At 36.9% G+C, this 12,789-nt stretch overlaps 1 protein-coding gene across 4 annotated transcripts in view; it reads left to right on the top strand.

The window, feature by feature from the left end:
* Nucleotides 1-12,789, top strand: part of ANKS1B (ankyrin repeat and sterile alpha motif domain containing 1B) — a gene marked incomplete at both ends in the record, with an annotated part of 412,015 nt that overhangs the window by 88,722 nt on the left and 310,504 nt on the right. For all 4 annotated transcript variants that reach the window (XM_082280940.1, XM_082280941.1, XM_082280943.1 and 1 more), the window contains one exon: nt 10,466-10,606. In XM_082280940.1, coding sequence (XP_082137066.1) covers nt 10,466-10,606 — 141 coding nt within the window. The remainder of the gene's footprint in view (nt 1-10,465; nt 10,607-12,789) is intronic.

Genomic DNA, 12,789 nt, shown 5'->3' on the forward strand with positions numbered 1-12,789 from the left:
AGTAATTATTTGAGATTAAGCAACTTGCATGAATACTACCACTGTTATTTTTGTTGATATTGGTGCTCTGCATAATATCTCTGAAATATGGGCTGTATACAATCTGCAAAGTAGTGTCAATACTGCCTGTCCAACTTAGACAAAAATCATATTAAAATATAATTACTTTTTTTTATTGCTATGCTGGTCTTTCTTTTAATTATTAATATTTTCTTACTTATGGGCACTGGAATATTTATTGCCTTGCCTTTGTCTCTGTCAGTGGCGTTTCCTTTAAGAAATCTAAATAATTTTAACAGATTACGATCACTTATTTAGTCATTGATGCTTTCTAAGAAATACAGTGTTTCACAGGAGTTATAGATAAACAAGCCAGTACCATGCTTTTATCTGTATTTTATAGGAGCTTTAAGACATTATATTATGAGTGGCTGGAGAAAGAATTTAAATATTAAGTCTTCAGCTCCTTAGGAGTGTGTCTGGAAAAGAACATAAAGGTGTGCTTGTATTGCGGTGGATCTGTATGGGCAGTGTTGAATCTACCACAGGCAAAAAGGTACTGATGAACTAGCACAGGAAAAGCACCCACTGTCCTACATCTTCTGCTAGTAGTGGTTATTGAGATGACTGCAGTGACATCACTGGCTTAATTATATAAGACAGGAAAAAGCAGCAACTTGCAGTATGTGAGCTTCACACTGGCAGATTTTCCTACCAGCCGTAGCGAAGACTTTGCCTTGCTAGTGAAGATGATTTTGAATGCTGCTTCCACATGCCGTGTAAATTGGACTGCATTGAGAGCTGTTGTCCAGTAGATAGTATTCTGCACCTCTGATGGGGGGTGTGTGCGTGCATGATCATTTTCAACACCTCTACAGGAGTCTGAGCCATTGCTTGTGCTTCTGAGAGCAAAAAGTACATTGCTCTTTGATCTTTTCCAGTTAGGCCTTCAACTTCTATAGCTGGCCAAGACATTTCGACTGGCAGCTGTTCTACTGTGTTATGTTTACATGATGTTTAGCACTTGGCTGCCAATATGGCAAACCACTAGTAATTTGTTACTGCTGGATCTGTAAATCATCTAGAAAAAATGTTCTTCAAAGTTCTTTTGATTATCCATTCTCAACCAGCATTCATCTTCAGATGGCTAACTCAGTACTGTATATAGTTCATCTTTAGATTGGTTGTGTCTATTCAGGTATGATTTTATTTTATGTCCTTTATTAAGCCAACAGCAACTTAATGGAATAATAACTGCATTTTCAGTAACACACTTTTACTGAGAATATGTGTGCTAAATAAAAAAATCTGTGCACTGGAGGAGTAATAAAGTGGTGACTTCTGCCTACTCTCTTACCACCTGATTTTTCCCCCTACTTTAATTTCTCTCCCTTCTGCTCTATTTCATGACAAATAATGTATTTTCTATACGTTTCATCATACTGCCACCCACTTAACCACCCTCTCTTTCACAATTTTAAAAAAGGAAAAATGCATGGTTTACAGCTGATTTTCATGGCAATTGCATTGCACCGAATTTTTAAAATGTTATATGAAAACATTCAGATGGTATAGGGCTGTTAAATACAGAGATGCCTCTGTAACTGTTCTCCAAGCAATATTTTCTCTGAGACATTTAAAGCCAAAAATGCTGGTCATTACTTTGAATTATGATTTTTTCCTTTATGCAAGGGCAAATATTCTGTAGCTTTTAATTCTCTTTAATATTTTAAAAATTATTAACACTTGATTTTGCTTTTCTGTGGGCTCCTATGCCCTTCATTATCAGTTTCTTTTTATCTGGTACATGAGTTTTTCAGTGAGTCACATTTTGGAGTGAGTCATGTGCATATTGATTCAGGGAGACGCATAAGTCTGTCATTAACATGAGGTATTCCATTAACTTTATTGGAACTGTTCATGTGGTTAAATTTCAAGACTCAAAAAATAGTTACCAAATTCCTACCTTTTTGCACAGCCTATATTTGTGTATACCGTTCCTACATACCAACTTAGGTCAAATCTACTATGCCTGTGGGATGGAAAGGCATTCCTAGAAACACATTTCTGTAGCAGCGTGTCCTTGCAGTCTATATGACTTCCTGGGTGAATTCTGGTTTTAGAGCTTTATACTTCATGTGCTAAGTTCTTTTTCATGGTAAAGTAAAGCACTTGAAGTGCTTTGATATTAAACATTTAAAATTAAGTGTGCTTAGTCTGATTTATTAGTATTAGGTATGTGCTCAAAGTTGGACAATTGTTTAAAACACAGGTTCACTTTATTTTAGGTAATATTGAGAGAGAAATTTGGCAGTTCAATCCTGTCCCAAACACAAATATTAGAGTAGAGTAAGCTATGGAAGTGCCTATGTTTTGATACATTATAGAGAAATAGCTTAATCTGTAGATTAAAAAAATAACTTATTAAATCACAGAATCAGCTTAGTTGGAAGGGGCCCACATGGATCATCGAGTCCAGCTCCCAGCCCTGCACAGGACACCTCAAGAGTCACACCACGTGTGTGAGATGTGTTGTCCAAACACATATTGAGCTCTGTCAGGCTGGTGCTGTGACCACTGCCTTGGGAGCCTGTTCCAGTGGCCAGACACTCTCTGTGTGAAGAACACATTTCCTAATAACCAACCTGAACCTTCCCTGACACAACTTCAGGCCATTCTCTGGGATCCTGTCACTGGTCAGCACAGAGAAGGTATCAGTGCCTGCCCCTCCTCTTCCCCTCATGAGAATGTCATAGACTGAAGTGAGGTCTCCCCTCAGTCTTCTCCAGGCTGAACTGACCAAGTGTCCTCAGCTGCTCCTCATACCCCTTCCCCTCAAGGCCCTTCACCATCTTCGTAGCTCGCCTTTGGCCCAATAGTTTAGCTCTCTAATAGTTTAATATCTGCTTTATATTGTGGCACCCAGACCTGCCCCCAGCACTCAAGGTGAGGGCACCCCAGTGCAGAGCAGAGTGGGACAATCTCCTCCCTTGCCCGGTGGCGATGCTGTGCCTGATGCTCCCCAGGACACCCCAGGTTGGCCCTCCTGGCTGCCAGGGCACTGCTGACTCACATTCAACCTGCCATCAACCAGGACCCCCAGGTCCCTTTCCATGGCACTGCTCTCCAGCATCTTGTTCTCCAGCCTGTTTGTTCATCTAGGGTTATCAAGTCCCAGGTGTAGAATCTGGAACTTCCCCTTGTTGGACTTTCTATGGTTGGTGATTGCCCAGTCCTCTATTTGTTGAGGTCTGTCTGCAGGGCCTCCCTGCCTTTGAGGGAGAAAACAGCTCCTCCCAGTTTTGTTTCCTCTGTGAACTTGGTAAGTATCCCTTCCAGTCCTGTCTCCAAGTCATTAAAGAAGACGTTGAAGAGCACTGGGTCAAGGATGGAGCCATGTGAAACCTACCCCACCAAGTGACAGGTCTCCAGTCTGATGTTATCCCATTCACTGTAACATTCGTGTCTGACCCGTGAGCCAGTTGCTCAGGCATTGCTTGATGTGTTTATCCAGATGCTGTTTCAAACAGTTCAAATTAGTTTAAGAGAATGATGTTCTAAGTGCTTTTTTGATTCAGAACTGTGCATATTGTAGCTTCAAGCAGCTAATACTTCATCCTCCTAATTTCAATTGATACACAAACACAGTATTTACTTCCCAAGATATTTAAAAATGAAAATTCTGTAGGCTCCAACTACTATACAATTCTTGGAAATACTGTGTACTGAATACCACTGTACTGTGGTTAAATTATAATTACTAAAAGCACTTAGTCACCCATTCTGTGCAATTTTTTGATTATTGAGTCCTTGAATTTTCTGTCATTTGGTGAAATTAAGCAGGAATTAGAAAAGAGTGAAGATTCTTACTGAGTTACATTGAGGTGTCTTTTGCTTTGCACTTAAGATATATGCACAGAATATTTTTATTGTTAAATATTGTTAAATGTGAGAGTCCTGGTAGTGGCTCTTATGTATAGATGACATAGTTTTCATATGAAGATCACAACACTCAGTTCAAAAGCTTTTATGTTTACTGAAGAACTAATTAGTCAAAATTAACCTTTTTATTCACAAATGACTGACTGTTGATGGATCATTTTTTCTTTTATGGTTATTTAGCAAATGAAAAGCTATCTTAAGGTTTGAAAAATACAATTCTTTTAACAATAGAAAAAAAGTGTCTTTTTTAGTTTATGCCTGTTATTTTCTGATTAATTGATAAGCTGTTAGGTTTCTAAATCCTAAAACTTTTGCTTTATGAATGCTTGCATCCTTTTATGAGAGTAGTGCAAAGATCCAGAATCATCTTAATTGTCATCATTTATGCTACATGCAAGGATTAATTAAAAATTTCAAATGTATTGCTCTACTTTCAATATATGTTCAGTGTACTCATTTTGTAATCTCATTTTCACTTAAATTTTTGATCTTATTCAGTATGCATTGTATTTGTCATCTGGTCCCAGGGTGTATTTCCTATATGACATCAGAGCCTGCTCTGGAGACAGAATGATGATTAATTTTGGGGTGCTCATCATGATAGGTGTCAACAGCCCCCACTGAGGGGCAGCAACTACACAATCATGTGGTTTTCCTCATGTATGTGAATTAATCACATTTGCCTAAAGTTAATACATTTTTTGTTTGTTACATGCAGTCAATTAACTTGACTGTACTGACTTCAAGTTACAGGAATTTCTCCTCAGAATCGTATGTCACTGTAGTCTTGAGTTCAAGGTGTGTGACTGCTTCAGATGTGGTGTTCCTTTTGGCTCCCCAGTCAGAAAATATTATCCCATGCAGCTGGGCTGATGTGCGGTGTAGAGATCAAGATTCTACGTCTGGGATTGCTAAAGCTGGGATTTGCAGAGTACTTAGGCTTATATACTACTGAAAATAGTCGCAAAATCTCTCAAGATGATTCCTGATGTAGCCCAGCATTTGTGCAAACTCACCTTCAGTTTCAGTATAGCCAGCAGATCAGGAGCACAAACTTAGAGATGTTTTAATGACATGCGCCGCATCCCACATGGATTATGGCAGAGGCAGGTACAGAGTACACTTCTCCATCATTCAGCTGCTTTAAGTACAAGACTATTGTTGTCCTGCTGGTACTGCTTTGCAGAGTGCAGGAGGTGCAGTCAAACTCTAACCAGACTCATAGCGAATGAAAGAGATGCAAACTTGGAACGTGTTTGTGAACGAATGGCAGCAGATGTGCAGTGTAAGGTAAAAGAAAAGATAATGAGGATGGGAAACAGAAAAACATGAGCAGGGAGAAGGCCTTGGGGGATGTGGGAAAGGTGTGCCCAGGTTACCAAAATCCTTCACTGTCTGTGAGACACAGGATGTATGTCACAATTGAGATTCCTTCTTTTCAGGATTCTTACTGAATCCCAGAAGGGCACATTTGCTTAATGCAGGGATCCTGCTGTAGAAAAATAGTAACTGATGATGTTGTATGTCATGCCCTAATGCTCCTTTTTTTTCTTGTCTTCTGCATACCTCAGGCATTTTCCCCTGGGAGCAGCCTGGGCAGCAGCAGGGGGAGCACTGAGAGCACAGAACACTCTCCCAGCTCTGCTGTCCCTGGCTTGACTGCCACAGCTGCTGGGGACAACCGTGGCAGAGATCGACCTGCTTATCCTAATTCATAGAAGAGATTCAGGAGCAGTTTCCTGCTCTATTAGTTTAGTGTAATGTCAAAATAGAATACTAGATAACAGAACCGTAGCTTTTTACTTTTATTTCACAACATAGGTGCATGTTCTTTGGGCCTAGGAGAGTTAGAGGCACATCTCTGCTAGCATGATAGAAAATAATTACATGTCTGACAAATTATTTCTACAGAAGAAACTTCGTACTGACCTGATTGTTTCAAACTGAGTGGCAGCATTTGGCTTATCAAATGTCTGATTGCTTTCTGCCTCCTGTAAGCAGAAGGATGTTGCCTTCTGGATTTCACCTTTGCTGCTCCATTTAAAAATCTTATTTTCTTATGAAGAGAAATGATAAGTTAATGTTCATGTCTCCAGAGCTATGATGCAATAGCAAATGGTAAATGTCCTATTATTTTGTACCTGTAATAGTTTGCTGATGCTGTTTTGCTGTAGCAGATACTTTTTGAAAGAGTATATGAAATACTACAAATGGATGATAATTATGAAAAAACAGATACAATAGGTAAGGATTTTGATGTTTGGTTTTTAAGTTTTGCTGGACTAGTACAGGAAAGATTCTTATGTGTTCTCAAACAAGGGAATTGAGTCATATTTTTCCAAGCAGATGCTGCTTACAAATGTCAAGGCAGAAAGCAGACCAGTCTTCACTAAAGCTGAGAAAAAGACGGACTGAAAGGAAATAAGACCTCTTGTTTCATTTACTATATTCCTAGAGAAAACTTGTCTAGATAATAAGGTCATATGTTAGATAGCAAGTAGCTGATATCTGTTAAGAGGAAGGCCCTACATAAAGATATTTATGTATGTTTTATACATTGTGTATCGCTGCTGAGCGATACACAAGTGAACTTGTAAATAATAGGTAAGATTAAAGCTGCTCTCACCTTCTCTTCTTGTTGACTTTTAAAAGTAGAACAGACTTCCTCTGCTTTTTCTGTCTGTACTCATCATTCTCTCTTGATAAATATTGGCTTGCTCTCTTAGATTGGGATAGAGATTCCAAGTTATTGTGATAGACAATCTGATGGACATACATGTTTTGGAGAATAAATAGCCTCTTTATAAAGTGTCCTTAAATATAAAGTATCCTAGTGGGCATATTTTGCCTTTTATGCAGATGGAGACATGAAGAGGAAGGCTTCCATACCTAAATTTTTGAAGAAGTGGTTTAAATGCTCGTTAAGTATGAAAATGAGAGGTGATGTGATAAGATCAGTAGAGTCTGAAGAAATTTTGCGCTAATTGTAGTGGTCCAATGTCCTTGTGCTAGATCTTACTACTTTCTCACTGCTGTATCATTACTTTGTTAGCCTCTTACTGCTGCAAGCAATGTCTAATACTTAATTTGGTGTTCCAGTAAAAACCAGAACTTTTAATAAATCTTTTATTCTCTATTAATATCTTGCAGTTTCTCTCCCAAATTTCCCTTTTGCATATCATATTTAATATCAGGTAAGGTTTTCTTTCTGTTTTGTTTGAGGATATGTGTTGCTTATACTTGTGTCTCTTCTAACTTAGGCAGAAGTGGCCTTATTGAAGCTTAGTATTGCAGTTTATATTGACTTTGCCATTTCATAATATCTAATTCAATTAATTGAGTAATTGTGATTTGGATGGCATTTTTAAACTACAGTTTTTGGGGTTATTTTAACTGAGAACAGGCATAAGTAAGAGGTTCTCAATTGTGTCTGTTTTACTTTAGTTGACAGAAATATCTTCTACTCTATTTATTTATTTATTTTCTGAGAAGTGGGCATAAATAACTTTGGTTTTACTAAAACTCTCCCTACAGGGCTATTTCAAGGCTTCCCAGTTGCACACACAGAATTAGATTTTCATGTTCAAAGGATCTCCAAGGAGGCAAAATTAAATTATGCAACAGAACAGAAAAATTAAGGAGTTCTGGGAAAGGAATGAAGGCTGTGAGAGAGTAACAGGAAACTATGTGGTCTGGGTTTGGAGTTTCATGGGTTTGTGTGACAGTCTGAGGTCTGTGAATTGATTGTAGATTTTTCCGTATCTCGTTTGCCTCGTCCAGACGCATCCCTCTCCCCAGGGTATGCAACCCCAGTCTATCGAATTTGGGGCACTTGTGACCCCTTTCTCTCATGCAGTTGTTAACTCCTTCCCTCCTCTTTGCAATAATTCGCTGCAGTAATTCCCACACATCTCTTTCCCATTTCCTGGGAAGAACTGGGCTTCTGTCAGCAGGGAAGGGTGAGAAAGGTGATAGCAATAACTGTTTCTTCACCCTTCACATAGCTTTTTCCTAATGGTTCCTTTTTAGTGCTTTATTGGCAGCAGAAATCTGAGCAAGTATAAAAAGAGCTAACCCGGATCTGCAGTAGTCTGTAAATTAGTCTGTATCATGTTCATACCTGCATTGTCTAGTTGCATGAGAGTACCAGTCAGTTTATTCCAACAGTGTGTCTAATGAACTCTGGCATTGACTGATCCTTTTTTGAATGATCGGGAGATCTGACTATATACTTCACACTTCCTCTCATTCATATTGACATTAAATTCCTGTGATTCACATTCTATCTTGGGCTATTTATATAGAATAAGTCTAATGGAAATATACAGCTCTCATTCTGCTTGTGTATTTTGTTTTTTATCATCCAATAATTGTTTGGCATGGGTTTTTTTCATTCTGTTCCTGTAATGCCTAAATACTCATATGATCATACTCCAGTGACTCTATTGTAATTCATCTTCCTTTAGTTGTGTTGAAAATTTCTCATTTATATAATGTGTATATGTTTTTTGTCTTTATAAGGTGTACTGACATTTTCATATGACTTTTGTCTTCATTCACTTCCATTGGCTTGTAAGGTCACAGCTGATGTGTACCTGCTTTCCTGTGCTGAGCACTGCTGCAGTTCTTTGCTTTTTTCTCCAGGGGGCAAGAAGTGCTTTATTCTCTGGTACAGCAGTGCTGAGATTTAAAATATAAATCTTCACCATTGAAGATGGCATCATAAATAGAGGGGGAAGACCTCTAGTCTGCTTCCTTTGTCTATACAAATACCTAGCAATAATAGTCTTTCACAACCTACACTCTGCAGAATTAACCCAATCCTTTTAATAATCAGTGTGAGAATATTGGTTGCTATGGCAACATATTCTGTGGTACTACTAGTGTGTCAAAATAACCTAATGAAATACCATGCTAACAATGTTTTAGAAATTGACTTTTAAAATAGAAAGTAAATAAATCCACCTAACTTTAGAAGATATGGCTAGATTCGTGAAGTCTGAAACACGGGAACAACCATTTTCTAACAGAGGGCAATCAGACTAATGGAGTGGGATATATTGTGTTTCTCATCTTTGATGTGTGATTTGAGATAGAATTTAGAAATATTTTTTTCTGCTTAAATTAATGGTATACCAAAAACATTTGTATTAAGAAGTGAGCACAAGAGTCAGGAGGTAAATGATCCTCAGATGTTACACAACTTGAGTTAGTGCTTGTCTGTATGGTGCCTTTGTTTCTCTTACAGTTTCCATCAGCTTGTGTTCATCTTTAGAACTGCTGCTGTTTCTCTACTTTTCCCTCTTACTTTTCTTTCCCTTTTGTATTCTCTTCCTTGCAGCAGACTCCATGCATTTCTTTATTCTATTGGCTAAAATAATCTGCATTTAAGTGTTGGGGATTTAAAAACGATTTTACATGGACCTCATAGCAGTGCTTTAGAGTTAATGTTACCATCAGATTGATAGTTGTGGTCAGCCATTGTCCCAAATAGTGTTATTCTGGTCAGGCAAAAATCCAGCCACTTCTGAAAAAAGCATTCCTAAAGACAGCATTTACTAACTGAGTATCAGGCAGGCTGCTCAAGCAAATGTGAAGCAGGCTAGAACAGCTATTCAGTATTCCAATTTAAATATGGACAAATAATTAAGATGTAAAAATTACTTTTTTTTAACTTGTAGCAGTTTTTGTTGACATGAGATTTTAAAAGTCATTCATTACTGGGGTAACTTTCCTTCTTCTTCAGAAGGAAAGAAATTAATTTCTCCTGAAATCAATAAAAGTTTAAAAGTTGCCGCTGGCAATTCAGTTGGGGTGGACTATCCTGTGTAGCAAAATAAGATAAATATATGGGAACTGAACACTCTTCCTACTTCTGTCTGTCACAGGAAATTAGGATACTGGTTTAAGCAAAAATCAGCATTTTTCCCTTTTCACTCAGATCAATATGTAAGTCACAGTGTTCATAAGTGAATGACTATTCCTGATACTTTTCATCCCCTTCCAGACTATGAAGCAAAGTAATACAAGTAATTTTAAAATACATATTTTGCCTAAAAAATAATGTAGCACATTTATTATTGATAAATATCATGCAAAAATTGAAACCTCATATTTTGATTTATTTAGTATTTTTTTTTCCTGCAAAAACCTTGAACTCATCCAGGCAAATGTTAGTTTTTATTCTTTGTGGAATATCCTAAACCTAATGATATTACTGCAAATTTTAAAGTAAAATGAAGTAGAAATTGCCAATTTCTTGAAAATAAAGACAATCAATATTTTCAACATATATTAATATGTTCACTCAATTTTAAAGTATAATTGCATATAGCTTATTATGCACCCTCCTTAGAAAGTATTCTTTTCATACAGCAGTTTAACAGTTGAGTAGGTACTTTGTATTAAAATACCAGTTTATACTTTGGAATTTGTGAATGGCAAACTCCTAAGTTCATAAGGTAAAAGGTTTCTTTACAATATATCACTGTGTTTAATTTGAAAGTATTGTGTCTTTACGCAGAGGCCTTCTTCAATGCGTTTATCACCAAGGGAGGAAGAAGATGATGATGGAGGTGAAAATACTTGTGGACCCTCAGGTTTATGGGAGGCACTGACGCCTTGTAATGGATGCAGGAACCTTGGATTTCCCATGCTTGCACAGGTATGTGATTCCCTTTTCATCATAAAACTTAATAACTATGGAAGAGCTGCTTAATCTCTGCCATAACCCTTAGAGTTATTTATAGTCTTGCCTGATTCCCTTCAAAAGTGGTACTTTCACTCTTCATTTTAATGTCAAAATCTGGTTCCAGAATTAAATGTTGAGGTTTGGTCATCCTGCTATAATACTTATCCGTATGAGTTTAATATGGAGACTGATGTTTACTACCCCTATTTTAGACAGATAGTTGCTGTGTTGGATATCTTCCTTTTCCATCTGGAAAGAAATTTTGAAGTCACATAGTTTCCTTTGAGATAAGTACTCTATTTTTGACCAGCTTCTAATTAGTATAATGACATCTCAGCTACTTTCTTTTAGAATTAATTGAGGACATCAAGCCTAAGACTTCTCTTTGAAGATTATGTAAGTTAAAGAAAAGATCCCCAAACATTTTCAAATGCTCATGATAATACAGAAGAGAAAAAATAGAAGTGGGTCTAGGTCCCAGCAATTCTCAGAGAAGACCAGTCTGCAGTATCTACCAAAGCATTCCAGCAGCTGTGTCCTGAACAAGTGATATTGTATTGCTACAGAACAGGATGATGCTTATTGCTGCTTCTGGGTCTCCCTTGTTCTCTCCTCACACTATAAATTAGCACTCTCGTTTCTGCAACATTTTTCCTGCGCTTTTTCTTTTGTAGCATTGAATGAAGACCTGCCAAATTTCTGTTTAGAAATGTCTGGTTTTTTCAGTTGCATCCTTACTTGGCACTGCATTTAAATAGCTTTGTCAGATTCTTGTGTACCACATTGGAATTACATATCCTGTCTCACCACACTTCATACACTGTTGCTTTCATACCGTGACTGTACGTTTTATTCCCTTTAAGTCTCATGGGACTTGCACCTGTTTGAAGTCAATGCTAAAGCCTTCCCTGCAGTCAATGGAAACAGGATACGGCAGCTAATGTGCTTGAATAACAATGAGCACTGCCCTGTTTCTTGATAAGGAGCCTTTATATTCCTTTCCCCTTTCAGCAGCTGTTTCCTACTTCATATTATCCATCATTTTAGACATTTGGCAAAGTGCAGAGTTGTTGGAATTATCCTGATTTGCAATAGGAGTACTATAGTTACTAATTCCTCATTTTTAAGCATTTGTTTCAAAACCTATTTCTTAAATGGAACTTTCCATATTTAAATGTGACTTATGGTTGAATTATTCTTAAACTTCCCTATGATGAACATACATGCAATTTTTATTTCCTAATTTTAGAAAATGTTTTTGTTTTCCTTGTTTCTTTTTTTATGTAAGGTATACATAAAGGGCGCTATAAAATTGAGGCATGCCTTTGAAAAATGGGATCAAGTTTGGTTAGTTGGTTGGTATGTCTTTCCTATTTATAAAGAGAAATTCATTTCAACAGCGATGTAAGTTTTAAGACAGTGATTCATGAATTAGTTTTATTTATTGTACCTGAATTTTAAGCTCAGACTTGCAATATTTCATCCTTCTTGCTCTGAGAACAATAAGATGTTTAATTATGAGTACAAAAAAGAGTATAGTTATTATGCTTTCATTCATGATATGACAGATTGCCTTTCTAGATTGTTTTTATCCATAAAAATTGAAGACAGAGATAGTTTTAGTCTTTTGTTAATTTCTTTTTATGGGAGAAAGGAAAGAAATTAGACAGTGAAAAATCTCCAAACTAAAACACAGTGACTTTGGTTTTTATAAATTGTTGCCATCACCTTATGCAGTCTTTCAAGACGTTAGCTAATCTGTTGGATCTTTCACATTTACTTCAGAATGCAGTAGAGAACATCTTGTTCTAAGGGATTGAAAACACAAAGTATATATGTAAATTTTTGAATTAAGAACAGTATCTTGAATTGGTCTAACAAATTATATATTATGTGCAACAGCATGTTTTAGGTAGAAGTGCAAAAATAGTTTCTGATACTCATGTCAGTGCACTAACATATCAGAAAGTACAGACTTCATAATGAAGAAGCAGTGAGAGAAGGTATTTGACACGGTGTCTTAGAATCCATACTCTCCTAAAGGTCCAAAAATAGAGAAAAGGGCCTATCAATTACTTTTGAAGACAAACAAGAAGTTCGTTTTTACACTTCTCCTTTATTTAAAAATAGATTTTACAATCATATAAATACATTGT

Source organism: Coloeus monedula, assembly GCF_965178545.1.
Source record: "Coloeus monedula genome assembly, chromosome: 4".
NCBI lineage: Eukaryota > Metazoa > Chordata > Aves > Passeriformes > Corvidae > Coloeus > Coloeus monedula.